This window comes from Sciurus vulgaris, assembly GCF_902686455.1.
Source record: "Sciurus vulgaris genome assembly, chromosome: 7".
Taxonomy (NCBI): Eukaryota; Metazoa; Chordata; class Mammalia; order Rodentia; family Sciuridae; genus Sciurus; species Sciurus vulgaris.
This window is the reverse complement of record NC_136467.1, coordinates 83258009-83278964: the sequence shown is the minus strand read 5'-3', so window position 1 is coordinate 83278964 and position 20956 is coordinate 83258009. Positions and strand designations below refer to the sequence as shown.

Sequence of the window (20956 nt, the reverse complement as noted above, 5' to 3'; positions counted from 1 at the left end):
TGCAAATATTATTACCTTTGGTTGATAGGACTTGGGGTATTTTCCCTACTACTTTAGTATAAATTTCAAAATGTCTTGAAACAAGACAAAAATTTTAAGGTACTTCAACTTTTTTTCCAAAAGGAAATATTACAGAATTGTTACTATTTAACAGAGAGAAATAAAGAATTAATAATAACAATTTTTTATAAACTAAAAGGATAACAGATTTTACCTTATTTTTACTAATTAACAAAATAATATACACTTAAATAACAATATTTTATTTGTTAAAACAGGACCAGACTCGGCGCTAGGATTCACTCTCACGGTTTGGAGTACCCAGTTGTTCTGCTGTGCGGTTGCTGAAGATCCCCAAGGAGCAAGCCTGGCTCCTGAGCACTAAGAAATGGAATGGTTGACCTTCAGGGATGTGGCCATTGATTTTACTGAAGAGGAGTGGGAATGCCTGCAGCCTGCTCAGCAAAACTTATATAGAGATGTGATGTTAGAGAACTACAGAAACTTGGTCTTTTTGGATGTACATTTACATCATTTACATCAGAGGGCAGAGCTCCATCTGATCCCAGCTTAATCTTCAAAATCTGTGTGTCAATTGTTATTTTACAATTCACCTTCACCCCTTGCTTGAACTGAGAGTTTGGCCATGCTGGTCATGGCACTCACAGCCATCTTGTCATCCAGGAAGAAAAGAGGCTTGCAGGTCCTTCACAGACTGGGCCAGCCAGTGGGCAGTGCAGTGGAAACTCCAGGGGGTCTGCAGGGCAGAGGCTGCAACCTGTCTCTAGATCCCTTGCTCATTCACTTACCTAGGGCTGGAGGACCCCAGAGACACTTGTAGGAGCAGGCCATGCTCTGTTTCTCCTTACACTCTCTCCCAAAACTGACTTGATTCCTTCTTTTAGATTTAATTCTGTTAGTCAAGTTTTTGTCTTAATTTGTGTTTTGTAACAAAGCATTTATAATCAAATTAATTTTTAAAAGTGAAGAACTCACTATTCCTACCTTGAAAGTTATTTTTTATATTTCTTATCATTGTTTTTTCTACTTGTTTAACGTGGTTTATTGATTTTCACAGTGGCATGCTTCGATTCCTCTCCCACTACCCTTTATATATTTTTATTATATGTATACTTATATCTATAATTCATATATTATTATATATATTGCACTTCTGTTTATATATTCTATAGTTTTAAATTTTTATAGAATTTCCCTAAGTTGCCTAGACTGTCCTTGAACTTAGGGTCCTCCTTGCTCAACCTCCCACGTTGCTAGGATTACAATTTTGCTCACCATGTATGCCTCTCTCAGATACTTTTTAAAGGAATGCTTCACATATACAATTTCTGCTTATTTATAGTAAACATTTTTGTCTTAATTTAGCTCCTTCAAATTGTTATTTAGTGTGCTTTTGATAATTCATAACTCTCACTATCCTAATATTCAATTCCAAATGTATTGTTTTGTTACTTTGATTAAGCCATGCTTACCTTAATCTTTATTGATCTGTCCATCAAACAAACCAACAGTATATTAAATAGTCATTTTGGAAAATGAACATAATACCTTTGTTTTTGTTTTTGTTTTTTTCTTTGTTTTTTTTATATATATATATATTTTTTTTTATTGTAAACAAATGGGATACATGTTGTTAATGCCTTTGTTTTGTTTGTTTATTTTATGTGGTGCTGAGGATTGAGCCCAGTGCCTCATAAATGCTAGGCAAGTCCTCTGTCACTGAGCTACAGCCCCAGCCCTGGAAGTTTTTTAAATAAATAAATAAAAAATAGGAAATTACAGTGTTAAATGCTTGTGATCCCAGCTAATTGGGAGGCATGCAAAAGGATTTCAAGTTTGAGGCAAATCACAGACACTTAGAAAAACCATGTCTTGAACAATTTTAAAAGGGCTTGTGTTGTAGTTCAGTTGTATAGCTGAATCCCAAGGACCTCATATAAAAAATTAAATGTAGAATGACCCTGTGATCCAGAAATGTCAGTACTCAATATGTATCCATGAGACTAAATCAGGATATTGAAAAGTTAGCTTCACAGTTGTGTGCAGTGCATTGTTCTCAATAGTCAAGATATGGGCTCAATCTATTGTGCCCATCAATGATTTGATGAGTGAAAATGTGGTGTTTATGCACTATTACTATTTAGCCGTAAGAAAAAAATACCTTGTCATTTAAAGTGACATAGGATGAATATGCAGGTCCTTGCATTAAGTGAAATAAGGCAGACACAAAAGTCAGTTGCAGGAGCATATGACTCACTTGTGGAAGTTAGAAATTTAAGAATAAAATTGTGGTCACCAGATACTGTGTTTTGTGGAATGTTGGCATATTGTTACTGAATGTCTGAAAATTTTTATTTTAATAGGAGTAAGAAGGTCAAGACCTTTGTTGTACCACATAATGAGTGTAGTGTACTAGGTTCTTTTTTTTTTTTTTTTTTTTTGCAGTGCTGGGGACTGAACCCAGGGCCTCGTGCTTCAAGGCAAGCACTCTACCAACTGAGCTATATCCCCAGCCCCTTAGGTTCTTAATAAATACTATTTAGAATGAATGCAATACTTTGTAAGCACAAAAGTATCAATTATATGAAATAATACATGTATTAATTCACTAGATTTAGTCATTTACCTTGTGTGTATATGTTAAAATACCATGATATATTTAGTAAACACACAAAGTTGAATCTGTTGATGAAAAAAATCAGCAAATAACACAAATTTAAAAATAAGCAGCAATTCATTTGTCTTGATGGTCATGTGTTTGTTCCAACTAAGTGTTATAGACATGCTGTATAAGTTTTTATTGCCTCTCAAACTTTTTTACATGGAAAATCTTCTCTAGATGTGTGTGTATTTTTCCTCATTAAAAGTTTTGTACATATTTCTTAAAAAAAAAAAAAAAAACAGGACCATCCATCTCAATTGTTTAATGCCTGTTCAGTATTTTTCTAAGCTTAGTTCTGAAGACAGACCTTAGTATAAGAAAGGAGACTGGAGCTTATCTCACTGGCCTAGCTTCTGGAAATGTTTTTTTATGATATTCCCACAAGAGGAACATCCTGCCTCTACACAAATACCTCTGCAATTTCAATTATTTGAAAGCTCTTCCTTATAAATGAGTGGAAACTAGTAATATTCATTGGATTTGCACTGACTTAAAATAACATCAAAAAGCAGATTTATTTCCCCTCTTCCATGCAACAGGCCTTTATGTAATAAAGTTATTTTCCCCCAATCTAATCCATGATTCCATATTTATTCCACTGCTTCTCTTATGCCATTTTCAACATAATGATTATTCTAGTTGCTCTTTACATGTCAGCTTGTTACCTAAAATTTGGTACCTGTTATTAGATGTAATCTGACCAGTAAAGTTATAGATACTATTACCTCCCAGGAATAGAGCGCCACCACACTTGTTTTTCTCTTCTATTAACTTTTTTTCCCCTCATTTTTTATTGGTGCATTATAGTTGTACATATTGATGGGATTTGTTGTTATATATTCATACATACACACAATATAACAATATTATTTGGCCAATATCACTCCCCTGCATTTCTCCCCTCCCTTCTATTAACTTTTTAAGTAGCAATATGATTTTATGCTCATAAACTGTCATATATTTTTAAAACCTGAATTACTTTCAAGTCAGGAGTTCATATATGATACCCGTTAAGACAAATCTTTTAAAAATGAAGCCTTAATAGTTAACCAGTTCAAATTCTATCTTGCTTGTCTGAGGCCAGATTTTGAGCTTAGGGAGACCAACTCAATCTTCATGTTATCATTCATCAAATTGGGGGTTCCTCCTTTTAGTGAAGCTGTCGTGAATGCCACTTTATTTCATCCATCCATCCATTCATTCTTTTAAAAAGAACTAATTCTATACCAACTAGTCTATCAGATGTTACGAACACAAAATCAAATGAGACTTGTTCTTGTCCTTTAAGAGCCTGGTGAAATTCACCAATAAACTGAAAGGAATAGGACCTAGGATGGTAGCCCAAAGCAACCCCCTAGAAACTTTCTCTCCAGTTGACAGCTGTATCTGACCATTTGGGTACAGTTAAAGATCGCACTATGAAGCTTTCTAACATTATTCTCAATCAGTCCATATTACTGAATTAAAAAAAAAACATGACAGACAATATTAACTATATACCGTGTATATTGTATCGACTATACAACATATCCCCTAGACTATAGTAGATATAATATACAGCTGTAAAATATAAATGCATGTTTTATATATATATATATATAAATATATATATAGTGTGTATGTAGTATATAGTACAAGAATATAGGTGCATAGTATGTGTATATATATATATATATATGTATATAGTAGATACATCTTCATGAACCAATCTAAAGTAGTAAAATAAAGGACAGTTCTTAGCAATAATTTCCAAAACATGTTCCAAAATTTCTGATTGGCATTAAGCTACTAATTCATAATATAACATTAATCTCTGCTACTCTTAAAAACATTGGTACTTGCCTTTTCTCACTCTGTTAACCCTCCTATAGTCTTCCTAACTCCTGAAAGTACACTGACCAAAGGATCAGAAATCACATTGCAAGGCTCTTCAGTCCTCTGGGATATAATTATCTGAATCTGGAGACGGAGCTCATGTATATGAGCTATCTTTTCTTATTGTGCTTTTGAGTGGGACAGGTTAGAAGCAAACTTATAATCCAATAGTATGCATCCTCTTTGCACCACAAGCCTACCCTAAACAGTGAGTCTTATCCCTGTATTCATGAAACCTGCTTTCCTTAAAATGTTTGTAACTCTTTCCTTACTCTGAACTTTTGTCTTCCAACAGTTAGAATTTATTCCATGGTATTTACTATAGTTAGTAATGAAAATAAAACATTTCAGAGGTGGTTCCTATGCTCAATAAATCATCACAAATGCAGAATAAGCATATGAAAGATTCTGAAAAAATGATTTGTTCCTTTATAGTTTGTAAATCATCTCATCAGAAGATACTGATAAAATAGCCAAAATTTTAATTACTTATTTTAATTTTATTACTTATTAAAAATAATGAAAAAGTACTATCAGAGGAACCTATTACTCATAAAATCTCTTTGATGAAAATAATCACAAGAAAGACCAATTTAATCCTCCCAAAATAGGAAATTTTAACTTTAATTGCTCTAAGAAAATACCATTAGCCGATAGTACTCTTTACAAACCTTTTATGAACAAGTAACCAAAGATGATTTTAAAATGCTTTACTGAGACAAGGACTTCCTCTTCTAGGAATTTCCATTGTAATTAATATACATCTCTCTCTCTCTCTATATATATATATATATCTATATATCTATATATATATCTATATATACACACACACACACATATACACTATGTTTAATGCCATGCATCTTTAATACTACTCCAGAACAAGAAACCGATATATTAAAAACAAAGGTTCATCATATTATGACATATCTACACAGACTAGTATGCACCTTTTAAAACTTTTAAAAAGCATGAAACTTGGGAGAGAAAGGAAAAATAACAGAATGAATCAAACACCATTACCCTATGTAAATATATGATTACACAAATGTATGCCTCTACTTCATGTACAAACAGAGAAACAAGTTGTACCCCATTTGTTTACAATAAAATAAAAAAATAAAAAGCATGAAACTGACTTTGTATGTGCAAGTTTGTGTATATGATATATATGTACACCATGCTATGTAAAAAGTGCCAAAAAATACTTTTCAATGAAAAACAACATACTGAGCAATGTATAACCTGCTACTACCTCTAGTAAGAGGATGAAAAACATGACATTAATATACAGATACAAGCTTGCATAGGCAATTTCTTCAAAGAATTTTTTGAAAATGGGTCTACAAACAGTATAGAAGTCATCATTGCATACCTTTTTGTATTATTTGAATTTTTAAGCCCATTTTTTAGTGCTTGTATTACTTTTTCAACAAAACCTTATCTTAAACATTAACATAAAATTGCTTTAGTAACTGTCTAAAAATAAATGGGTAGTTTCTAAGGTCCCTGAAAAAAGTCAATTTCTGAAATCATTCTAAATTTTACTGCTTGGGTAACATTTCATAATTTCATTAAAAATCTTTTTCCTCCAGAAATGTAAACTGCCTTTATATATATATTATTTATATGTATGTGTATATATACATGTATATATAAAATTTAGTAATTCCTTAGATTATTATATTGTAAAACTTAAGATCTCAATGAATGATATTTTATTTTACAAGCAATTTGTTTTCAACATTGGGAAGTTTTCATCTCTCCAACATTCCTTAATTTTGGTGTTGGTAGAGGGGAATGCACCACACTAAAAACACTTTTGGTACATGAAAGTTTTAAAAGCATGACTTCGAACTCCTCAGATTTTAGATTTGAAAGTCACCTCAGAAATCATACCATTTAATTCCTCAGACAAATCAACTGAAACCTGGGGGTTAGAGGAGTTACACACAGAGTAGGACAAGAACAGAGCTGATCTGTTGGGCTGACCTCCATTTTCTGTCTTAATTAGCTGCTCTTGTTAAAAATAACTCAGAACAGGTAGGTGAGTCAAAGGCTTCCAGATTTGGGTTTTGGAAGGACAAAAGGGCAGAAAATTTTTTAGAGCAGATCCCCAGGAACTGGAGGTAAGTCATGGCAAAGAAAGAGGAAAGGAAATGGCCCTACTTGGTCCAGTGAGTAAAGGGAAGATAATGCTGAATTATCTTTTTGAAAATGGTTTACAGTGAGGAACATTATTTTAACAAGAAATACATAAGGGTAGCTTTGAGGCCAAGGAAATCTGAATGCCAGTCGCTCATAGGAAAAAAAATCTATCAAACTTCTTTTCACAGCTCTTTGATCCTGAGTTCTAAGATATGCAAACCACTTCCCAAAATCTTTACGAATTTCTAAAAAGAGATAAAATCTTAAGAGTTTCATTATTTTTTCCCAAAATGTAATTCATTCTGTGCCATGATGTTAAAAGTATAGTTGGAATTTTAACATACTAAATGTATATCCTACTGTTTACTGGAGTTCTCTTAATAATTATGTATACATAATTACATTTTTAAATCTTTTCATAAAGCTTAGAAGATAATTCCCTACTTAATGATTATGGATTCTTATGATAATTACAATTCATGATTTTTCCTTTATGACATGTTGTTGGTTATAGCTATTAATCTGCTACAGCATTCTTCATCAGGAAGACAAGGTGAAAACTTTTTCACAAAAGGATTAAGACAGAATTGGTACCTTTACCTTGAGCCCCTATTTGAGGCCAGTCCCAGGCCCAGAATGAGATGGTAGAGTTGGGTAGTCATGAAAGAAACTGCATATGGGGGAATCACTAATGAAGAAATGCTAACAAAGAACTGCTTAGGTTAAATCAGTGATTCTCAGAGAATGGTGTAGTAACCCCCAAAGATCTCTGGGATACTTTTAGGGGTCTTCAAAATCAAAAGTATTTTAGAATAATATTATTTGCTAATTTCACTCACATGTGTCATGAATATAGTGGACTTTTCCAAAGACTACATGACATGATATTATATAATGAAACATGTAAATATTTAAAAATCTACATAACTCAATGAATTACTATTTTCCAAATGACCCATGTGTAATATTATGAAATCACACCTAGATAAAACATTCTATCAAATAAGATTAGACACCAATAGGTTTTAATGTAACTGAATATACTAAGTTCTGATGCAGTTTCCCATCAACTTTGTAACTATTTAGATGCAATATCACTTATTACATTTTGGTGTAATATCAAAGTAGAATATCCAGTTATATGAAAAGACTACTAAAATACTCCTCCATCTTCTAACTACTACAGACATCTGTGTGAGGCTGAATATTCTTCACATTTATCAACACAACATACTCCAACAGATTGAATGCAGAAGCAAATGTGAGGGGTCAGCTGTCCTCTGATAACCCAGATATTTAAAAAATTTACAAATATATGGAATGAGCCAGTCGATTTATTTTTGGTTTGGGAAAGATACAAGATTTTATAATATGTAATGAGTTGTCTTCTATTTTAGTGAATAAAGAAATATTTCTACATGTTCTCAACTTTGATTTCTAATGTGGTAAGCAGCAATAGATAGACCTACAAACAGAAGCTTTACTGGAGAGGTTCCTGGATAATTTTTAAGAATACAACTAGGTGTTTGGAGCAAAAGTTTGAAAATCACTACATTATATAACTAGAAAATGGCTTTCTGTTCTAAAAGTTAGGTTGTGTATATGTTGCAGTTTTGAGTATTAAATATGTATAAAAATATTAAATAAACGTTAATGTGACTGATAATTTAGGATTCTAGTCAATAAATTTCTGGAGGTATGCTTTTGTTTAGTAAGGTAACTATGGAAAACAATAATGTACTGTACATTTCAAAAAGTTAGAAGAAAGGAGTTTAATAGTTTTCACCATAAAGAAATATTTGAGGACATAAATATGGTTAAACATGATTTAAACATTATGTAATGCATACATGTATCAAAACACAACACCTCATTAATATGCACAATTTTTATATTTTATGTATCAGTTAATGTTTTTTAACTTTTAAAAAATAAAAATACTATTTTGAGAAAAAATAAATATATTTGTCAAAACAAAAGCCAAAATAAAGTATGAAGTCAATTCTAAATAAAAAAATATATAGCTGCTTATCCTTTGTACAGAACTCAAAAAAGTTAACCCCATCACGTAGTTCTTTATTCCTGGTATTGTCCTGGGATTGAAACAAACCCTATCACACCGGTGGGCTGATTCCTATAGGAGGAAACACAATTGTCATGAGGTTGTCTCCACTTACACCTTTGGCTGTTTCTAACCATGTATCCATTTCTAAACTACTGTACTGCTAAATTACTCAGTATCCACACATTCTGTCACTTCCATCAACTAACAAAATGAGTCCTCACCCAACTTACAAATTGATGTTCAGAGGAAAGGTTTATTGTAGCTCAGTTAGTTTACACTTGAAGAATGCCAATTTCCCCCTCCCTTTAAGAATAAAATGCAAAAAAAAAAAAAAAAAAGAATAAAATGCAATGAGAGGAATAAGAGTTGTACTGGAAACTTCCTAGATATGAGATAAGCTATAAACAAAGCTGCCTGCCATAAGTTTCAGCTTAAGGAAAGACTTTAAAACAGAAAGCTACACCAAAAGAAAAACAAATACAAAACTGAACATCAAACAGACAGTCATCCTTAGGAGAGAACAGCACAGATCTTAGAAAGAACACTATTAGGATGTTACCATAATTTCAAGATTAGGTCTTCCTACCATTTGAGTTAATTTGCAAAATGAAACAACACAAACAAGCTCTTAGCTTTTTCCCCTAGCCAAACAGTGGTAATGACTATAACCTACTGTTAGAAGAAAAAAGATTAATTTGGACAAAATAAAATTTGGAAAATTGAATAAGGCATAAAATCAAAGTTAGATTTCAAAGCCAAGTAAGAAATTCAATAGAATCTATTTCAAATTCTGGAATGACTACTGAGATTATGAAAGATATAACTATACTTAGTAGGCTAAAAGCCAAAGGTTTTAGGAAGTCTGAAAAGGCAAGCTCGAGTAGAGAATAACTGCCCTCAGATGGGTTGCAAAGGTTATACCATTCAGAAGGGAGCTACTATGGTGTGACAGTGGAAGTGAGATTGCTGATTTCAGAAAAATAACTTCATAATTGCTTATTAAATGTTGATTCCGATGTAATTTCAATTACTGCAGAAAGAAAGCAGTTTAGATCTATTAATTCAAATTGGAGGCTCAGAACTTACAAATCCAATAACCTTAAAACTTGGGAATAAACTAAAATCAAGTCATTTCTCTGTGTGCACAAAGCATTCACAGCCCTTTGTAAAAATATTTTTTACAACAGAAGCTTTGAAATTTGAAAAAGTTCAAAAGTAACTTTTTAACCCAGAAAGAATTGAGATCATCTAGAAATTGAAGATAACCTAAAAAAAGACATATTGTGTTTAAGAATTGGAAGATTCAATATAGTAAAGATGTCAATTCTTCACAGATCTGTTTAATGCAATTCATATCAACATCCCAGGAAGGTGTCTGTACACATAAAGAAGCTTATTCTAAAATTTATATGGAAAGGCAAAGGACCTAGAGTAGCTAAAAATTTTAAAACAAAGTGTAACATGAGAGGAATCACTATCTGGTATTAAGGCATACTATGAAACCTAAATTAAGAGAGTATGGTAATAACAGGGGGATGAACACATAGGTTAATAGAACAGAACAGAATAGAAACCCACAAAAATGTGTCCAACTAATTTTTCATAAAGGTGTCAGAGCAATTCAATGGAGGGAGAATAGCCTCTTTAACAAATGGTGCTAGAGCAAACTGGGCATCCACAGAACCCCCCAAAAAGAGCCGACTACCTCTACCTAAATCTCAACACTCTGCACAAAAATTAAGCTCAAAATATAAATCATGAATTCAAATAATCCAGTCGACAAATGGGCTAAGGAAATGAATAGACACTTCACAGAAGAAGATCTACAAGCAATCAACAAACATATGGAAAAATGTTCAACATCTCTAGTAATAAGAGAAATGCAAATCAAAACCACCCTAAGATTCCATCTCACCCCAATTAGAATGGCGATTATCAAGAATACGAGCAACAACAGGTGTTGGCGAGGATGTGGGGAGAAAGGTACACTTATACATTGCTGGTGGAGCTGCAAATTAGTGCAGCCACTCTGGAAAACAGTGTGGAGATTCCTTAGAAAACTTGGAATGGACCCTCCATTTGACCCAGCTATCCCACTCCTTGGCCTATACCCAAAGGACTTAAAATCAGCATACTACAGAGATACAGCCACATCAATGTTCATAGCTGCTCAATTCACAATAGCCAGACTGTGGACCCAACCTAGATGCCCTTCAATTGATGAGTGGATAAAGAAACTGTGGTATATATATATACAATGGAATATTACTCAGCCATAAAGAATGATAAAATTATGGCATTTGCAGGCAAATGGATGAAATTGGAGAATATCATGCTAAGTGAGATAAGCTAATCTCAAAAAGCCAATCTCAAAAAGCCAAAGGACGAATGATATCGCTAATAAGTGGAGGATGACACATAATGGGGGGGAGGGAAGGGTTAGTGTTAGGGTTAGAGTTAGGGTTAGGGAGAGGGGCAAGTATGGAGGAAGGAAGTACTGTATAGAGGATAAAGAGGGGTGGGAGGGGTGGGGGGAAGGGAAAAAATAACAGAATGAATCAAACAACATTACTCTATGTAAATTTATGATTACACAAATGGTATGCCTTTATGCCATGTACAAGCAGAGAAACAACATGTATCCCATTTGTTTACAATAAAAAAAATATATAAATCATGGACTTAAATGAAAAACATAAAACCTTTATAAAACACCATATTGTATACCTTAAATATGTGTGTGTGTAAAATTTTTGTCAATTATACCTCAGTAAAGCTGGAGGAAAATCCTTTTGGGAAAAGCACAAGAGAAAATCTTTGAGGCAACAGGGATAGGAACTAACACCAAAGCACAGTTGATAAGAGAAAAATATGATATATTTGAACACATCAAAATGTAAAACTTTCCCTCAAAAGACTGTGAAGAGGATGAAAAGACAAGCTACAGACTGGGAGAAAATATTTATAAACCACACACCTGAAAAAGAACTTGATGTATCAACAATATATAAAAAACTAACTCATGCTTATAATCCCAGCGGTTTGAGAGGCTGAGGCAGGAGGATCATGAGCTCAAAGCCAGTTTCAGCAAAAGGAAAGCACTAAGCAACTCAGTGAGACCCTGTCTTTTTATAAAATGCAAAATAGGAATGGGGATGTGGCTCAATGGTCAAGTGTCCCGAGTTCAACCCCTGGTACCGATTCCCCCTCCAAAAAAAAAAAAAAAAAAAAAAAAAAAAAAAAAAAAAAAAAAATATATATATATATATATATATATATAAAGAACTCTAAAAAATCCACAGAAAAAGCATAATAATCCAATTAGAAAAATGGCAAAACAAAGAAAATAAACAGATCTACAGAGATTGAATAAGCACATAAAAAGACTATCCATCATCAGCCATTAGGAAAATGCAAATTAAAATCACAATGAGATGGTACTACACATCTCTTAGAATGGCTAAGATAAAAACTAGCATGCACTCCAAACACTGACAAGAATGTGGAGAAATGGACACTTAGATATTGCTAGTATGTAAAACAGTACCACTAACTCTAGAAGAGAATGGTGTTTCATACAAAACCAAACATATACTTATCTTACAACCCAGCAGGTATAGTTTTAGGTATATGTCTCAGAGAGATAAAAACTTTTGTTCAAACAAAAATCTGCACATGAATTGTCATAGCAGTTTTATTAGTTAATAGTCAAAAACTGGAAATAAATCAAATGCCTTTCGACAGGATACATCCTAACATTTGCAGCACATCTATCCCATGAACTAATACTTGGGAATACAAAGAAACTACTGACACATTTAACTTGGATAAGTGTATATGTGAAATCCTCCAACATCAAAAGGTTACATTCTGTATAATTCCACTTGTATAACATTCTTGAAATGACAAAACTATAGAGATGGCAAATGGATTAGTGGATGCCACAAAAGTTAAGGGAAGGCAGGAGGTAGCTACGGTTATAGCAGGGTAACACAAAGGATCCCGTGATGAAACTATTCTGTATCTTGAATGTGATCATGGTCACACAAATCTGTTCATGTGATAAAATTTCATATAACGACACACACACACACACACACACACACACACACACACACACACAAAATAAAACTAGCAAAAGCTAAATAAGTTTGATGGATTATATTAATGAATCACAACCAATTTCTTGACCAGAATATTACAACATGTTACCAATGGGAAAAACTAAATAAAAAGTATATGGGGGCTGGGAATGTAGCTCGGTTGGTAGAGTGTTTGCCTTGCATGTGCAAGGACCTGGGTTCAATTACCAGCACCACCCCAAAAACAGAAAAGAAGTATATGGAATCTTTCTATATAATTTTCTTACACATGCATGCCCATCTACAGTGAACTTAAAATGTTAAGCATTTAAAAACCCAATATGAAAACAAGACTCAGGACACTATATGGTTAATTATTTCAGACTAATCATTATAGAGATTTTCATGCTACCAAGTGAACAGCCCTATGATTTCCTTCATCTACAACTCTGAATCCACAAACTTAACCCCATTTTTCCTCCTCCTTGCTTCTTCTCTCTCCTCCACCACTTGTCAACTCCCTTCATAACTGACTATAAGAGAGAACTGCAGTTTACAGGTGTGTGTATGTATGCATGCACTGCAATTTCTTTCTCTATATATGTAGTTTTCTTCTTCTTTCTCTCTCTCTCTGTTATTTATTTACCATGTATATTAATTAGCATTCTGGGTTCTTTATTCCTAATTTAAAAATCCATTATGTAGCACACGTTCTACTTCCCTTTAAAAAGTAATTCAAGTGCCAGTTATATATAGTATGGTGATAACTGCTTTCAGTCCCCATCACACCTCATGGTAAGTAACCCTAAGGAAAAAAAGTTTTCTTATATTTGCTTTGCACTTCCAATTGATCACTGGTGGAACCTATATAACAGGATTACCTTCTATGCACTGAAATAGAAAATAATGGTTGCAAAATTTAGAGAATAAACTAGGAACCTTTTCTGGCCATTGATTCACACTGTATTTAATAAGCCACTGTCCCTGAGCATGGCATTGGTATATGGCCATGAATATTGTACACACTAAGTACTATAACACTCCATGTATTAAAAACACCTAATTAATATAGTACAGAACTTAATTTATTTAGAATTCTGAGTGTTTTTTGATCAGAAAGCTCTCACAGCAGACATTATTCCCATATATTTTGCTTACCTTTGCTTTCTAAACTACTTACTAATTCTAAATAATAGAATCCAACTCGAGGTTTCTGTTTGTTATATAGCAAGTAGCAATCTAATATGAGTTCCATGTATGAAAGTCATGAAATATGACTCTTTTTTCCTCCTCTCTCCATAGAAAGAAAAAAAAATTTTAAAGATTTTTACTCTCAGTCTAATTATTCAATATTCTCCCATCAACTCTTCTGTGAGGATTTTATTTTGGGGAGGAGGAACCTTGCCCCAAAACATGTATTATGTACATTAGTCACAAATGCATGAAAAAGGAAATCATCAATCAGAGGATTTCCTATGTGATAGTCCTAAAAGGTCAGTTTTATGTAGCCTTACTATGATAGCATCATTTTCAATTTTAAAGAAACGATCAAATAACCAAATAAGAATTTTTCCCTCAAATGACTACAATCCATGGAATTAAACATTCATCAATCCATATGCGACTTTTTAACATATATAATCTTTGGCGTCTTGATCTTAATTATACAATCTTAAATTTTCACTTAAGATCGTATCCAAGTAAGATTCTTATTTGGATAATAGTAAAAATTGTTTTCATTTATAAACAAATGTGAAACTGTAATAAGCTGTTTAATCAGAGCATATGAAATGCCCAAGGAGAAACAACCTAAGACAGCACCAATTAAAAGCCATGAAAATTTTACCTTAATTCTTCTCTCGGTGTCATCTAACTTTAACTCTGCTGAAACTAGTTTCTTTGCTAAATCATCTCGTTCAGGTAGGTGTCTAGCTTCAGAGATCTTTTGCAGTTTCTGTAAGGAAAATTTTGTCCTAAATAGTTCACCTTCTGTATCTTTCACCTTTTTCTCAGTTGCTCGTTCTTTCTCTTGAGATTTTCTTAAGCGTTCTTTGAGTGCTGTAATCTCATTGTTATGACGAATTACAAGTTGTGAGATTTCATGTTCTGCATCTTCAAACTTATTCAGGGCTTTCTCCTGTCTGTACTGAAGCCTTTTCAAAGCCTTATTTTCTTTTAGCAGCTCAGCTAACTTGACCTGGAGTTCAGATACTTCATTCTGCAACTCATTGATTTTTAGCAGTCTTGCAGAAAGAACCCGTTTTGTGACAATATCAGGATTTTTCCGAAGTGGCTCTCTATTGAGGCTTTGGGAACGAAATCCCACTTGGACTCCTCTTTTGTTTGATAGACCCTTAGGGCTCGGTTTCCTGGGGGCTAAAAAAGAGTAATAATGTAAAGTGAAAGCTATACAAATATAGTATCATTTCTTCATCTAAACACATGGGTCCATAACATTGTTTTTGTTTTCAAAAAGGATTTTTCCAATATTTAGTTAAATATCAGGTTTTATTTTGAGCTCCAACAATTGCTTCAGGCACCTACTTCCTTAATACAGCTCTTAATATATTTCTATTAAGAAAGTTTGGGATCTTCTAAGAAAGAAATTTTCTATCCATCAAAAATGACATCCCACTTGCCTAGCATGTGCAAGGCCCTGGGGGTCAATCCCCAGCACTGGGGGGAAAACAAGGAAAATGATATACCAACGGTTTATAAAGGTTATTCTATACTGCTTAAAAAGATGGTAGTATCAGGCTTCAGCCACCTTTAACTTGATGAGATGGAAGTAAAAATTCAAACATGGGCACTATTAGCATGAGCATGCTATAAAATAAACATTGTACAAAACATTGTGATATTTAAGTCATTTATCCCAAGGGAATTAGAATCCTTATTTTTTTTTATTTATTTATTTTGGTACTGGGGATTGAACTCAAGGGGGCTTAACCACTTAGCCATATCCCCAATCTTTTATTTTTTGAGAGAAGGTCTCAGTAAATTGCTTAGGGCCTTGCTAAACTGCTGAGGCTGGCTCTGAACTCAGTCTTCCTGCCTCAGCTTCCCGAGGTTCTGTATTACAAGTGTGCAGTACGATGCTCAGCTGGAATTCTTATTTACATGAAACTATGTTTTCTCTAGATTTATTACAACTCCTTTTCTTCATTTGGGAAACAGAATAACAGCGTATTGTATAGTGAGAAAATCTGAGACTCAAGATTTACCACCTAATAACCTCCTTGGGCACTTCAATTAAACTTTTTCAATTCTATTTTCCCAACACATAGGATGAAGATAACACCATATACATAAATTGGTTGTTGTTAAGTGTGCATGTAAAATAAGAATTTCTCCAGAATATTCAGTTAGCAATAAGAACTTACATCCCATTTATTAGTGAATAAAAATAAAAAACAGTAGTACAGGTGTGTTTCTAAACACTTTCTTAGGAAATTTATTTTGTGTGATGTTCAAATCAAAGACATCAACATAATTTGAAAACAGGAAAAAAAAAAACACATCCTAAAAAAAAGCATATGAAATCTTTAAAAATCTATATATGAAATCATAACATTCTCAAAAATTTAGAATGTTTTATTTTTACTAAGAGTTAATTAAACTTAAGTCTCAATAAACAGAGTACCTGCACTTTAAAAGAATCATCTGAAAATGTGCTGGTGTTAAGATAATGAACTTTAACTGAGGTGACTGCATTTTTTTATTTTTTTTCTCAAGGAGTAAAAGGGGGAAAAAAAAAGGAAAGAAAAGAAAAACTGGAAGATTCAACCCTTCCCTTCCCTGTGTCACCATGGATACCTGATTCGGTAAGAAAACAAGAAAAAAATAACTAATTTTTAAAATTAAACATTATAAAGTTTCATCAAACATATGAAAATTTCACAGAAACTGCTTTGAATATACACTGATTTAGAATTCTAGCTATATTAATGTTTGGATTCAGAAAAGAAAGTGGTAATAAAAAGAAATGGGGGATGCGGGAATGCCTAATTGAAACTATATCTATCCAATATGGCAGACACTAGCCACATATGGCTTTGGAGAAACTTGAAATGTGGGTAGTCAAATTGAGATATTCTATAACTGTGAAATATGCACTGGATTTTGAACAGTTTAAAAATGCAAAAGAGTCCACTGATTTATACTACTGTATATAAAATAATATTTTAAATATGTTGGGTTAAATAAAATTAATTTCACCCATTTTCCTATTTTTAATGTGGTTACAGATAAATATAAAATGGCACCTGTTGCTTGCATTTGTGACTTGAAATACATTTCAACATTGCTTCAGAATGTAATTTTGAATTTGGAGCGTCCAATTTTTAAATTTTCTTTTTTTCTCAACAACTGAGCTAGCAGAATTTTGAGTTGCACTATATACTCCACTTTTGGATTGACACATCTTGATAGTTTTCAAATCAAGATGAAATATAATATTAATAGAAGTAAGAAGAAAGATAATTGGCTCTCGTGTTTGTCATTCTTCTCTCCCTTCTTATGTCACTATCAAAAAGTGGGCAGAAAAATAGTTGGTTTTTTTCTTCTTACTTCAGTTGTTAAAAATGAAATAAGACTCATTTTAAAAATGTAGTAAAATAAACTGCATTTAACAAAAAAACAAGACATATTTATATTACTGATAAAGAATAAATATAATACATATAATAAATATGTAACATACAAACATGTATAACTAAAGCTATTATTAAATGTTACTATACAAAGAAATTCTAATAGTATCATTTTTATTTTAAAAAAGAAAATTTCCTGAAAATTTAAAAGAAGAAAGACTTTCAAACACATAAACCTGCAAATTCAAGTGTTTAAGATGCTGCTTTCATTACATTTGTTTTTTCCTTAGTTTAATCTACATTGGTGGCGATTTAAACTGAGAGAAATTAACTTGGAGTTCAAAGAAAAATATCAGTTCGGTCCTATTGCTTGGTCTAAGGTAGACAGATTTTAATTCAAAAAGACAGTGGAAAGCAGAAAACAATACAAGTCAGAAGAAAAATGATAATTGAAAATTTCTGGTTACTAAAAGTTTATTAAACTTAAACCTCAGTATACAGAAACATTTTTCACATCTTTTTCTCCATTATCTTCTCAAATAAGATAAGGCTTACAAAGTTCTGACTCTAATTGGGTGACCTACTAAGTGGCTTTTGGGGAAGGAAGAAAAAATTAAAGTATTTCTTACCAATAATACCCTAGGTGTGTAAATTATTTCTAAGGAATAATAGACATTTTCTAAGATTCGATCCTACAATATATTTGCTCTTAATTATAAAACAGAAGCTTAAGATCATGCTCTCAACTATGACACTATCAAGATCCCCTCAAATGAAACAGATTTGGAGAAAGGGACCCCCTACTTATGACCCAAAAAAAGCATTGTGTTCGAGGGGGGAAAAAAGAAGAAAAGGCACTCAACGGTTAGAAGTAAGGACATCCCTGAAGAGCCAGACAGGAGCTGAATTAGGGATCCATGAAAAGATTGCGTTCAAAAAGGATTCACATTCTTTGTAGTTTTTAATGTATCATTACTTTTCAAAGTAAAAATTTATAAAAGTAAATTAAACTATACCCATGCATATATCTTTTCAATAGCTATTCCCCACAGAAACAGACATTCATTATACTGTATTTTCATAGGATGCAAGATATTTCATGATATGGCCCATTATTCTTTCAATCTCTAGTTGTATCCTGCCTTGCAATAGAAAGTATTACCAGCCTAAGCTACTGCTATTATAACTGCTACTTTTTAAATGCATACTATAATTACCTCACATACCTTACCATATTTTTCTATGCTGTTCTTCTCAACCTTACATATCGTTACTCAGTACAATGAGATTTCTTGAGACTTATTAAAATGAATAGATTATATAACACGATGTAACAAATATGTTTCACTCATAAATTTTAATAATAAAAATATTTTAATGATGATAATGGAGATTATAACACAATTTAATGAAAAAAATTAAACTGATAGTACCAAATTCCAATCATATTCCTAGTTTTAATTCAAATTTGCAAAGTGAGCAATAGATTACCTAGGGTAAATAATTTCACTCAAACTATAAAAATGCCCCTTACTAATATATCAGTGCCTTTCACTACTTTATGAAAGAGAAGATACAGAAAAGTACAATTGTTTTGTAGGTTTTGTCTTGGTTTTGCCTTTACAGGAAGTACCTTAGAGATCCAAAAATAAGCATTTACTCAGGAGGAAGAGGATATACAGTAAGTAGCCTTACACTACCTTCTTTTGTATATAATGCATGATTTTGAATAGTAAACAGTGGAAACAGACCCATAAGCAAGGCTTATATCAATTTATCAAAATACAGCCTATTAAAAATTTAAATCAGCTTATATCCATGTATATAGCAATATACATACTAATAGAAGACTTTTATTCACACAAGTTTTCCTTAAGTATTGTACATAATTGTCTAGGTCCACAGAATTCATTTAAAGAAAACTTACATTGACAATATACTTGGTTATCTGATACTTGTTTTTTAGTATTTTTTCCCTTAATAATTGTAGGTGAAGAAGGACTGACTGGCGATGACTGACCAGAAGACTGGGATGTAATTCCAAAATCAGAGGAATAATTAGAGCAATGGTGTTTGTCTGCTTTTCTTTCTTGATCAGCATCTGGACTTTTCGCTCTTTCCCCCATTGTTTTGAAAAATCGTCTCTAGTCACATAAATTCACAGATTGATGACAACACTGAAGATCATTTTCATAGTCTTCATAGTATTATTTCTGTTCAATTTATTTTCTCCACAGTATATACTTAGTCCACAATTCACATTAGCAACCAGGAATATACTTTATTCCCTACAATTAAAGAAGAGAAAGGAAGACTCATCACACAGTCATGGAATACATTTCTACAGTTAATTATAATGGAAAATACTAAAAGCAAAATAATATACTACTTATAATTTTTACAAGATGCTATAATTTTTCTCTATTTTCACACATAAGTTTTTGACAGCATTTGGAGAAAAGACAGTTTCTGTCATGACCTAGAAAGAAGATAACATATAAAGTACCTGAATAAGTGTCAATTAATTTGATTCCCTTGAATCTTAAGTTATAATAAACACAAAACCTGAATCTTTTTTTAAAATAATTTTTGGTTGTCCATGACTTTATTTATGTATTTATTTATTTATACATAAATAAATCAAACCCAGGATCAAACCCAGGGCCTCACACATGCCAGGCAAGCACTCTACCACTGAGCCACAGCCACAGCCCCACAGCCCCAAAACCTGAATCTTAACAGGGCAATAACCACCAGTTCTTTTTTTTTTTTTTTTTTTTTTTTTTTGGTGGAAGGGAGAACAAACCTGCTAATAAATGCAAAGAAAAATACTTATATTGACTACAAAAAAATGTAAAATTTAAGTATATTTTTTAAAACTTACTTAAAAGGCATTTGATGAAAAGCATTTTCAAACATAACAGGAAAATGGTTACCATTTGTAATATACAAATACCTTATATCAACTAAGAAAAATATGAGGTCAAAAGGTAAATAGGCAAAATACATAAGACCCAAAAAAGCAATACAAATGATATACAAAAATGTTCATCCTGGTAACATTTTTAAAGCTCTCATGTTATTAAAATATTTTTCAAAATAATCACACTGTTGCCAGAGCTGCCATCATCAGGAAAAATCCATGGAGTTTTTGGAAAAAAGGTTGGAAAAAAATGTATTAAGACTTTAACTGTTGTCCCGCCCTCTCCTCCCACTCTCCTCCTTCTCCTTCTCCTGCTCCTCCTTTTTTTGGTACCAAAGATTGAACTCAGGGGTGCTTAACCACTGAGCCACATTCCCAGTCCTTTCTAGATTTTATTTAGAGACAGGGTCTCACTAAGTTGTTTAGGGCCTGGTTAAGTTGCTGAAGCTGACTTTGAACTCTGATCCTCCTGCCTCAGCCTCCCAAGTCACTAGGATTACAGGTGTGCACCACCATGCCTGGCTAATTGTGCTTTTAATCTTTGATTCAATAATACCATTCCTGGATTCCAATAAAATAACTCTAAAA

The 20956-nt window shown here is 32.6% G+C and overlaps 1 protein-coding gene across 1 annotated transcript in view; it reads right to left on the bottom strand.

Annotated features, from left to right (window-relative positions):
- LCA5 (lebercilin LCA5) overlaps nt 1-20060 on the bottom strand; it is a 41034-nt gene extending 20974 nt beyond the window's left edge. Inside the window, exons 1-2 of the mRNA XM_079146526.1 lie at nt 19373-20060; nt 14700-15229 (exon numbers count right to left, since the gene is read on the bottom strand). Coding sequence (XP_079002652.1) covers nt 14700-15229; nt 19373-19571 — 729 coding nt within the window. The 5' untranslated portion in view covers nt 19572-20060. The remainder of the gene's footprint in view (nt 1-14699; nt 15230-19372) is intronic.
- Nucleotides 20061-20956: the final 896 nt, after the last annotated feature.